Source organism: Gorilla gorilla, chromosome 2 (assembly GCF_029281585.2).
Source record: "Gorilla gorilla gorilla isolate KB3781 chromosome 2, NHGRI_mGorGor1-v2.1_pri, whole genome shotgun sequence".
NCBI classification, from domain to species: Eukaryota; Metazoa; Chordata; class Mammalia; order Primates; family Hominidae; genus Gorilla; species Gorilla gorilla.
Window position 1 is genome coordinate 104,818,811 of NC_086017.1, and position 12,299 is coordinate 104,831,109.

The 12,299-nt window shown below is 35.4% G+C and overlaps 1 protein-coding gene across 6 annotated transcripts in view; it reads left to right on the forward strand.

Annotated features, from left to right (window-relative positions):
• The window catches only part of ARL13B (ARF like GTPase 13B), a 75,675-nt gene that overhangs the window by 21,664 nt on the left and 41,712 nt on the right, over window positions 1–12,299 (forward strand). For 5 of the 6 annotated variants that reach the window (XM_055383690.2, XM_019024493.4, XM_055383692.2 and 2 more), the window contains one exon: window positions 2,246–2,495. The exons of the other annotated variant lie outside the window; for it this stretch is intronic. In XM_055383690.2, coding sequence (XP_055239665.2) covers window positions 2,246–2,495 — 250 coding nt within the window. The remainder of the gene's footprint in view (window positions 1–2,245; window positions 2,496–12,299) is intronic. 6 annotated transcript variants of the gene reach the window in all.

Consider the following 12,299-nt stretch of genomic DNA (forward strand, 5'->3'; position numbering starts at 1 on the left):
CCTTCTCTGTTACAGTTATGTAGCTTTTATGTGTTCACTCACAGTGAAGTCTTCATTTCAAAATTTTATTTCTTCTCTGAAAGCCTTTCTAGACCATAACTTGCCCCTGCCTTTTTCACCTTCCTTCCCTTGAATTCCTACACACTATCGTCTCTAGGTTATTTTTTTTTTTAAAGAACATACAAATTCGGTGTTATTCCTATTAATATTCCCCTTCTCTATATTACATTGTACTTTGAGGACAGCAATCATATCTTACTCATCTTTGCACCCTTGATGCCTAACAAAGTCCTGGTACCAAGGAGGTGTTTGATACATGTTAGTTCCCTTATTCCTACTTCAGCATAGTTGATTTGTTTTCACTGATGATTGCCTGGGGTTCCTCTCTATTCGTACTGAAAGACAGCTGCCTATTTTATCCACACAAACTAGTTCTGGTTAGGCTTAGATCACATTTTTAAATGCCTAGTATAATCCTATTTCTGGAAAATCATTCTGCTTATATGTCTAACTTTACCTTTTTCTTTTTCTAGGTAATGAAAGTATTAGCAAAAGTATGACTTGTAGTGGCTCTTAACTTTCTCAGGTGCTGTGTAAACTTCACTAAGGTGCTTACCAAGAGATTGGTGTGTTGCAAGTCTGTTTCTCAGTCACACCTAAGTTTAGTGAATGCCTTTCAAATTAATCTTTGTAATAGCAAATGTTTTGCTAAATGTGGAAATAATACCCTCTAAACACCGGTGTTGTTCAGTAGAACTTTCTGCAATGATGGAAATGTTCTATATTGGCTCTGTCCAGTAGGGTGGACCACTAGCCACATGTGGCTTTTTTTTTTTTTTTTTTAAACTCTAGATGTTACCCAGACTAGTCTCAAATTCCTGGCCTCAGGTGATCCTTCCGCCTCAGCCTACCAAAGTGCTGAGATTTCAGGCCTGAGCCACTGTACCCAGCCACCACATATGGGTTTTGAACACTTGAAATGTAACTGATGCAACTGAGAACTGAATTTTCAATTTTATTTTAGTTTATTTAAATTTAAAAAGCCTCGTGTGGCTTGTGGCTATTGTTTTGGCCATGCAGCTCTGAACAATGTTTTCTGTGGGATAATATTTATAGTGGATTCCAGTGATGAAGAAAAAATAAAACAGAAAAATATAAAGTTTGAACTCTTCTCTGTAGCCATGAGTCAGCATGCCATTAATCTTTCATGAGTTCTCTTTTCTATTCCTTTATTTTCATGCCTCTCTGAAAAGAGGCTATTACTGTCACTTCCGGTCAGTCTAGAGACTTTTGCAAGATTAATTTTAATAAAGCACTATTTCAGTCACCTTAATTATATCATTGGTCTGCCAGATATTTTCAATAACTCCTTGTTCTCTATCTTCAGAACCCTCTTCTATTTGCATTCCTAATCTTAAGGATTTACTGTAGGCACAATGTTCAATTTGTTCATATTCCTTTACTTTGCCATTTCCCTTCCTCTTCTGCCTGTTTAAATCCTATACAGCTTTAAGGCCTAAATTCTATCTCTCCAATGATGTCTTTTAAGATCCTCAGGTATCTTTTAAATCTCTTATTGTCATTATCACTCCTTGGCAGTTCATATACCTCCTGTATCTTCTTTATGTTTTCGTATATAGAAATCCAAAAAAATTCAATTATGTATTTATTGGAACATCCAAAATATGTTCCTATAGAAAGAATGAAATCTACTTTTTGTTGCAAGCTGCCCTTAAACATCTCTTTATTGCAAATATAACTTTAATTCAGCTAATTAAAAAAGAGTGGCCTTATTCTTTATAGCTTCTCTCATTCTTTGATTCTTCTAAACTCTTCTATTCTCTAAGTGGTCATGGTTTTCTTTATAACTCCACAGATGTTTTAATAGTCCCTGGGGATGGCTATGGTTTTGAAAGGTTGACATTTTTATTGTTTGTAACTTGGACGGTAAATAGCCTTAAAGGCAAGAGTTTATTCATTTATTAATTCAACAGATACTTATTAAGTACCTATTATATGCTAGGTGCGGGTGTTATATCAGGGGAAAGAAAGATTCCTATCTGCATGGAGTAAAATTTCTAGTTTGATATTCTGGCCTGTCCCCAAACCAGTATGCTTCAAAATAATGTTTATTGTGTCAGTGAATGCTAAATATTTCACTTGGGTGCTAAAATTTTAGTTGAAAAATTAATGTTGTCAATTAAAAGTCTAAAGATTTTCTTTTTTTGTGTATCATTTGTAACAGAATACCCTGAAGATGTAGCTCCTACTGTTGGATTTTCAAAAATTAACCTTAGACAAGGAAAGTTTGAAGTCACCATCTTTGACTTGGGAGGTGGAATAAGAATTCGGGGAATCTGGAAGAATTACTATGCTGAATCCTATGGGGTAATATTTGTTGTGGATTCCAGTGATGAAGAGAGAATGGAAGAGACAAAAGAGGCTATGTCAGAAATGCTAAGACATCCTAGGATATCGGGAAAGCCTATATTGGTGTAAGTAATGTTAGCATCATTGTAAATGTAGGGACGATGGCATTGGCCACTAAAGAAATTTACCTGTTACAAACTACTGAATAAGCTAAAATAGTCATGCCTTAGTATACTAAAATGTATGTAATTAACTGGGAGTTGTTAATTTACTGAGGCCTTGTTATAGTGCTGTCTATAGGGGAAAAGGGCTAAGGCTATAGAATTCTTAAAAGTGGATCTCTTCGATATTCAAATATAAACTCATTGTTTTATGTGATAGTTTACTTTTTATAGAATTTTGCATTTTGAAATACTCCATTAACAAGGTTCTAAAATATCTTTTAACTTTTTTCTCTTTTAGTAACTTGTATTTTGCTTTTGTCCTTTTTTCCTTAAAGAGTTATTGTTTCAGAGTTATGTAAACAGTTTATTTTTCTAATACCACATTGATTTCTCAGTTTTCACATCTACATTTCCATATTGGACATGTGATTGTTATCAAATTAGACATACACTTATATGATTTCGTCCATGTGGGTGAACATTTTTTAAAAACGAAGTGACAAAGGACTTTTGCACTACCAGCCCTCATAGCATTTATGCATAGTAAACAGTAGATGGTGCTATAACCGTGAGGCATAGCAAACTGAAAGTAGTTTAAATTGCTCTTTAACTTGTAGTAAACTAAATGTTTGCCCTTGCCGTCTTGTCCCTTTTCCCTTGTTCTTGTGGTTCATTATTAAGGATTAAAAAAAAAAAAATCAACCTGTCATGTGGTTAGATGAAAAGTTGTAGAGTTTCTCAGTGGTCTTCAGTAGTAAATGAACATTTTTAAATGAGGTGGTTTGGAAGCTCTGATTGCAGAAGTTAAAACTGTATTATATGATTTATTGCTAAAGTTGATACTTTTAAATTTTTATATATTTAATTAGAGAAGTTATTTGATTTGTATAAGCAATTCTCATGTTTTATTGAATCTAAAGGAGAACTTTTAACAGGGATATGTATGAAGAGAGAACTTTGCAGAGCCCCATAGGCTAAATTGGTGTTTACAGATGTTTAAGCAGGGAATCAGTGATTTCTAGACTAAAGTAAAAAATATTAATGATGGTTATTTGTAAAACAATATTATGTGCTTTTTTAAAACTAGTCATTTAATTTTTTTCATTTACTCTTTTCTGGATTTATTCATTAATACATGCATTAATTCAACAAATATTTATTTGAGCATCTACTATTGCCAAGCATATATCACAACATTGCCAAGGGTTGGGGAAGTGTTTGGGAATAAAAATAACAAAAATCCAAGTTAGACCTCAGGAGCTTACATTCTAGGGGGTGAGATAACAGACTAAATATAATTAATAAGTTACATTATATATTAGATCATCAGTGTATTGAAAACAAACAAGTAAAAGAATATCAGAAAGCCTGTGGTGGTAGTGATGACAAGGGTCTGTTGCTCTTATAATTAGAATGATCCTAATAGGCCTTATTGAGAAGCTGACATTTGAAATGAGGGAGTCAGTCATGCAGATATCTGTGGAAACGGCTCAAAGTCGGGGTATACAGTTGTTAAGTGACTACAGTGATTACTGAGTAATCAAATAACAGCAAAATATTTGCTTTCAATTCTGTCACCTCTCTCAGCTAGTGAATTTCCTGAATAGAAAAGAAAATACACAACTACTGTGATTGCTTCACCATTATAAACTCATAGTTAGTGAGAATTCACAAAGATATAAGAATTAATTATGGACAGTGTAATATGTTTATGAATATAGAATCGTTTGCCATTTGACGAGATTTTCTCATGGGATTTTTACAATCAGAATTTTATTACTAAAGGTAAACTGCTTTTTGGAAGGAATGTGATTCAAAAGTATACAAAATGTACACAAAAGTACGCATTCTTAGTAAATTTCAAAGATAGAGGGAAAGGTTTTTTGTATTTTTTTTTGATATTTAATAGTTGTGCATATGTGGAAAAGAATGTTTAAAAACATGATTGACTTACCATCCAGGGCCAGCCACCGTTAGCATTTTGATGAATTTCCTATGCATATATATTTATGAGACAAGTAATGTATACAGTATTCATATAATAAATACAATTTTGAGCTGGGCACGGTGGCTCACGCCTGTAATCCCAGCACTTTGGGAGGCCGAGGAGGGCAGATCACGAGGTCAGGAGGATCGAGACCATCCTGGCTAACATGGTGAAACTCTGTCTCTACTAAAAATACAAAAAATTAGCCGGGCATGTGCACCTGTAGTCCCAGCTACTCGGGAGGCTGAGGCAGGAGAATTGCTTGAAACCTGGGAGGTGGAGGTTGCAGTGAGCCAAGTTCACGCCACTGCACTCCAGCCTGGGCGACAGAGCAAGACTCTGTTTCAAAAATAAATAAATAAAATTTTGTATCCTACTCTTTTTTTTAATATGTTTATAAACACCTCTTGAATGTCTGACCAAGCCCCATATTTGAAAGTTCTCCTGTTTACCTTTTTCTCTCTGACTTGCAATTAATTTCTCTTATTGATGTTACTGTCTTGCTATCGTTTGAATCTCTTCACTACTCCATTTCCCTTTAGTGTTACCTCGCTTCAATTCCTCTTCTCTAATCACCTGTGTTGCTGATAGGAACAGTCCCTTAACCAGTCTCTAACTGCCAGTCTTGCCTGCCCCCCAAGCTCTCCTCTATACTGCCAGCAGTTCTCTTCTTTATTTGATATTTTTCAGATTACAAAACTGGTACATGCTTGTTATGACCAGTGAAACAATACAAGAATATGTAAAGAATATGAGACTTTTAAAAATACAATTTTGATAATTTTACTACTTCTTAGCTTAAAGTCCTTCAAGTTCCTTTCATAGTTCCATGCAGATAAGAAATTCTTTCTTTAAACTAACATAACCTCTGCAACTAGAAATAATGCCTGGCATATAATAGGTCTGGCACTGACAGATCTGCTGTACAATAAGTAGGAAAGATGTTCAGCAGAACTGTGCTAAGCTCAGTGCTAGGGGATGGGGGCTGTAGAAGGGTAGCAGGAGGGGATACCTGTATTAGAGTCAGGTGGCAGTTCTCTTTGTTGCACACAGCTTCCTCCTTAGTGCCCACAGACATCTGGACCACTCATATGCCAAATATTTACAGCATCTAATTTCTTCTGCCCGCGCCTTATCTGAGCCTAAACTAGTTGAGGTAACGCACAGTGCCTTAGAAGTCATTTTAATGCTTGGATAACTTTCTCCTCCTACCCCCAATAACAAGCAAGCAGAAAACAAGACCTCTGAAAAGCTTCATTTAATAGAAGGAAATAAACCTAAAGACTAAGAAACTTTTCTATAATCACAAAATTACAAATTGGCAGAGCCTGAATTCATTGTTATTTGTGGGAAGTAGAGTGGATGACCACAGTAGCAGGTTGTGACAATCTTTAGTTCTTCTCTACTTGCTCCTACACACAAGCCTGACAGCATGTGTGATGGCAAATAAGGCCTTGGCCAGTGTCTCAGTCTGTTTTCATGGTGCTGATAAAGGCATACCTAAGACTGGGAAGAAAAAAAGGTTTAATTGGACTTACAGTTCCACATGGCTGAAAAGGCCTCAGAATCATGGTGGGAGGCAAAAGGCACTTCTTACATGGTGGTGGCAAGAGAAAATGAGGAAGATGCAGAAGCAGAAACCCCTGATAAAACCATCAGATCTCGTGTGACTTATTCACTACCATGACAACAATATGGGGGAAACTGCCCCCATGATTGAAATCATCTCCCACCAGGTCCCTCCCACAACACAGAATTGTGAGAGTACAATTCAAGATGAGATTTGGGTGGGGACACAGAGGTAAACCATATCAGCCAGATTTTACTTGATGTCACAGACTGGAGGTTTTTCTTGAAAAGTCAGAATCAGAATATCACTAGGCTTCTTTGTTTTATTAGCTCAGAAGTTCTTTTTGGCAGTTGTATAGCATTTATTAATCAGCATAATATTTTAATTCTTCTGAAATAAGTGGTGAAAAGTTGAAAAATCGTTAGTTTAGGGAGAAGACAGAGTCTGGAACCTGGATTCTAAGAGCTACTGTGAATTTGTTGATAACCCTGATAAGTCACTTTACTTCTTTGGGCTTAGTTAAATGCCTCTTCTATAATAAAAGTAACTGTAAAATATTCTAATTCTGTGTATTCAGCTGTGTAGAGTGGCATGAACCAGAACCAATTTTAATAGAAAATTAAAAATGATTTGCATTCCTTTTAAAGAGAGTAAAAATAAATGCCATGCAAACATTATGCTTTGCAATCATGTTAATCTACAAAGTCCTTTTTCTCTCACATCAACTATTTAGAAATTAACTTTAGCCTGTACTGTAAGATATGAATTACGTTATCTACTCTTGCCTGCTCCCCACCCCCCTTAACTATTTAGAGCTTAATTAATCTAGCTGGCCCTTCAGAAATTTTTTTAAAAATACAAACAAAAACCCTTCAAACTAGGTAGTCTTGACAAAGAAGGCCTTTCCAAGAGAAAAAGTAAACAGGTTTTGCAACTTTATAAATAGTGCCAGCAGTAATCCCAAATTTTAAGCTCAACATCCAGTATAGACATTTTCCATTAATAGTACAAGGCATGATTTGTTGATTACCTGAGGAATAAACTGAGCTGCGAGGTATTTTAAACAGCTTAATCTGTTGAAATTTTCAGCAGTCCAGGGTTACACTGATGTCATAAGAAGGCATATGCTCTTTCTACACCGCCTCTCGCTAGTACCTGTGTCGTCTTAAAAGTTGGCCTCAGAGGGATAATAAATTACCCCTTCTTTTTATAGTTGAATCTCCTAATGCTTTTAACCAAAGTTATCCTGGAGAGGCACAGGCTAAAATTTTCTTTTAGGATAACAATTCTATTTGTATTAGCATTCTCAAACTACTGGAAGGTGCCACTTTTCTCATTACACACTGCCTGCTTTTCTGTGGAGTTACATGAACTACCTTAACTTTTGGCCAGTCTTCACAAATTGAATGATTACAGCAAAAGTGATATATGTATAGAGTTTCACTTGGGGAAGACAACATGATATCTCTGATTTGATCTTACTGGATGTTATGAGCATTCCAATAAAAAAGTTTCTTGGCTACTCTGGGCACACTGCGTATGGGGTAGCCCTGCTCCTCAAGGAGCAGTAAAAATAGATAGACAGATAGATAGATAGATAGATAGATAGATAGATAGATAGATAGATACATAGATAGATATTCTTGACCCAGGGTCTTTGCACCATGAGTGGTCTCCCAAGACCTTCTGAAATCATACACAGAATCCCAAGTGTATGTACATTTTTCTTGTGAGCAGATCCTAAAGAAGTTTATGACTAAAAAGATTAAAAACCCTGTCAGTGATTTTCCATATTAGGAGAAACAATAGCCAGACATTAATTATTACTTTTTCAACATGAGATTATTTTTTTTTGTTTCCAACCTTTATATGCTTATTTGACTCACCTTCCTTCTAGGCAGTATTACAGCAAAATGTTAGTTTGCAAGTTTCTTTTAGTCATATTCCTTATTGTAAGTGCCCAGGAGAAGTTAAATAGGTTATGGTTATCCTAATACAGTTATCAGAAATTGAATCAAACATACTTTTAGTATGTTAAACATTTAAATAATAGAAGAATCTGAGTCCTGTTTTAGAATGCTGGAGACCTATAGATATGGAATTATGGTCTGCCTATGTCACATAATCAGTTGATCCTTGGATAGAGGGGTGAGTCCCCTAATTTCCTCTGAAACCCCTACTTATTGAATTTATAAGGTCTATTGGCTTAAGATTTCTCTCCTTTCAGTGGAGCCTTACCACACTGTCATCTTCATTAATGTCATTTACTTATACTGTTGACTCATCTCCAGATGTCCTTACTGAATGTTTCCTTTTGTCTCTTAATGACATTCAGCTTCATAGAAGCTGTAATTTACAGTAAACATTCTCAGCCAATTGATTTTATAGGTAATTTAAGCACTGGGAGCCTGCAGAGGTCCCCATCCCTGCCTTCCCTATCACTTCAATCTAGTTAAAAACAAAATAACAGAAAAAAACTCTTTGGCAGTGTTACTAGGTAGCAAGATATTGTCCGTGGACCACCTGCATCAGCATCAGCCTAGACCTTCAAAATTTTTGAGGGTGAGACCAGATATACTTTGGGCTTTTTTTCCATACGTGCTCTCCAGATCATTCTGATTTATAGCAAAAATTGAGAACTACTGGTGTAGGAGAAAGTGTTAAGTCAGAAAGGCCCTAAGTAGGTTATTTAATCTTTCTAAGCTTTTATGTCTGCACTTGTAAATAGGGATTATAATATGTCTTGTTATGTGAATTCCAAATAATGCATTTAAAGCCTCTCAAGCCTCTAGTACAGTGTTTCACTAGTGTTCTGTAAATGCAATGGTGGATATGAATATCATTATTATTGGTAATATACTGTGTCCAAGTGTAGAAGAATTAGGAGAACCAGTTTCAAAGTATTTCATCTTACGAATTCAAGCTCTGTGAAGCTTGTAATTACAGAATATGGCACAGTTTAGTAGTTATGAATATGAGCTTTAGTGCTCATAGTAATTTTTATTTTTATTATTGCATACTTTCAGTAGTGCAATATTTTGCCTTCACCTCTTTTAATAATTTTTTTCCCTTTAAGGTTATTATCTTAAGAAAAAATAATGACTTTTAGTGCCTATTAAGTGTGTATATAAAATACACAAAATGCTACAACTAATTAAGTTATCATGTTATCTGTTTTGTTTAGGTTAAGGTGGTACTAATTGGTTTGAAAAGAAAACAATGAAAGCGGTTTCTGATACATTGCTTTGTGATGATTTTTTTTTGTGCTTAAGTCTTGCTTTAAAAGCAGTATGTTCTAATATAAAATGCTGAAAGAAAATAACTATTTTACAAATTCATCTGGATATAATTGTACTAATGAATATTAAATAGTACTTAATATTATCAGTTTTCATGATAAACAATTTAGTAACAATTACAAACAGGTATCACTAAGGCTGTAGAAAAAATTTTAGAAGGAACAACAGAGAGACGTCTATCACTAGTCAGTTGTGGAGTTTATCATCTTTTAAGTTTATCTTTTTTTAATAATGTTTCTTAAATATTTGAAGCGGTGATACGTGAAACATCTTTTTCTCTAGCGATGCTTGATAACTGACACAATAGAAAGCTCTTCAATTTTGTGATATTTTATAAATTAAGAATTATTTTGTATTGTTTATGAAATACATATTTTACATATACAAATTCAGTCATTTCAAATACCTCAACCTCTCTTGACATATTTTCCTTCATCATACGTACCTGGAAAAGCCACTGTCTTGGTTAGACCCAGTCATCTACACATTCTGTGCTAGCACACAAATGCTAAACATTGATAGATTAGTAATACGTGACTGTGATGGCCGATCTTACATTAAAGTTATCATAACTGCCTGGTTATCTTCTTATCTTTCTTAGAATGTTTGTTGTTCTCTCAAAATGACAGTTTCCCTCCTTGTCCTCTCTTTCTGTTCTCCCTTAACCCCACTGTGCTTTCAGTTTTTGCCTGAGTTCTTTAAGGAAATAGAAACCATTGCACAAGAATATTCTCATTTTTTCCACTACCACATTTACTCAACTGTCTGCTTTTATTCCTAAACCCTGCCTTTTCTTCTATAGTATGGAAGAAGGGTTTCTCTTCCTACCCAAGTCCAGCTTCCGCATTTGTGCTTCATATTCCACTTCTTTCTGCTCTTACATAATAGTATCCCTTCCCTTTCTTATGTGAGGAGTTTCTCTCTCTGGATCTTTCCTGTCAGCAGAATGTGCTTTCATGTTTCTTGCCTGGAAGTATAGTGGAATCCTTTCACTCTACATATCTCTCTAGCTATTGATTACTTTTTATAGTACCTTATTCAGACTTCTGGAAAGAATTGCCTGTAGTGGCTGCTGTATTTCTTCATGTCACGTTCTTTCCTCTGCAGACTCCATTTGTGCTTCTATTTCTATAATTCCTTGAATCTGCTCTTCTTGGAGTCAATAATTGTCTTTGTGCTGCCAAATCTATTGTTATTTTACTGCTCTTATTTTACCTAAAGTTGACTGTTTCTTCACATTTTTCTTTCTTTAAACTCTCCTTTTGCATTGGCTTTCCTTGTACCTCATTGACAGTTTCAGTTTGTTTCTTTTATTAACTCCTCTTCTTCTTTGAGTCTAAATTTTGAAATACTGCAGGCCCTTATCTGCACTTCCAGTTTTTTACATCCACATACTTTTCATACCACCTTACATACCATTTATTTACTAAAATGACCCAAATCTGTACTTCCAGTCCTGACATATCTCAAGCACTCCTACTGATATAGCTAATATCCTAAAACCTCCCCTTGGACCTTTTAATAGTCATTTCAGATTCTCTGGACCAAAATAGCATCTTTGATTTCCTTCTCATGGCCAATTCTGAAACCTTCATCTCTGACTTTTCCCATCTCAGGAAATGGCATCATCATCTAATCTGTATCCTGTAATTCTACCTTTTAAATCTATCAGAAGTTAATCTAACTTTTTCCACCACCACTATATAGTATGTAGTAAGAGAATGGTTAAGAGCTGGTTCTGGAGTCAGACTGCCTGGGTTCATATCCCAATTCACTATGTGCAGTTTCTGTGACCTGGAACAGGTTACTTAATTTTGTTGCACCTCAGTGTTCATATTGGTAAAATTGTAAAAATAGTGTCTACTTCATACTTTATCTACTCTGAAATAATTGGAACAATGAGTAGGACATTGCGAATACTTTATTCCTCTTTAATATTACTGTTGTTGCTGCCACCATCACCACCTCCTCTTCCATCCTAGTCCAAGCCTCCATCATTTCTTCCTACTGCATTAACTTTCTGATTGTTTTCTATACCTATGTGCTTGTCTTCTACTCACCTCTCCCAAATCCATTCTAACCCATTCTTCATACGGTAGATAGAATGATCTTTTTCAAGTGTAAATTATATAATATTACCATTAGGTCTAGAAAAATCTGAGATCCTTGTGTTGATTACACTTGTGTAAACTTCAGACTTCTTTCCATGGCTTACAAAACCTTACATCTAGCCCTTGCTGACCTTTCTTAACCTCATCTCATATCTCACTGCTCTTTTCTGACTATGCCCCAGCTGGATTGTTATTTTTCTTTGCACAGAGTTAGTCAGACCCTCCTCAGGGTCTTTGTACTATTTGTTTCCTATGCCTGGAATTATACCCTCCCTTGTACTCATTCAGATCTTCACGTAAATTTCACCTTTCAGAAAGGTCTTTGCTGACTACCCAATCTAAAGAAGCACCCTTGACAGTCTCTGTCTCATTTCATTGCCCTTTTAAGTCTCTGCCCAGAACTTAACATTATCTAATATTTGTATTTATCTGCTTTCTCCATTAGAATGTGAGTTGCAAAACTCTATTCCCGTGTTGTGTGAATTTAGACTGTATCTCTAGCTTATAGTATAGTATAGCATTATCTTAAAGTCATGGTAAAATATTCAAGAATACAGTTGCCTTTAATTTGACTTTATCTGCCAGTCTGTAATACATTGCCCTGTATGGACCCGAGTTCAAGAAAGCAATACCTTAACTCATCTTCTTATTCCTTAAGCTAGATTCAGCTCCCAGTTACAAATTAGATTCTTCAAGTACATAGTTGAGTTTTCCCTGATCTGTTGACATTGAGTTAAGTTACCTTCTGAGGATAAAAGATTTGATAAAGGGCTGGGCATGGTGGCTCACGCCTGTAAT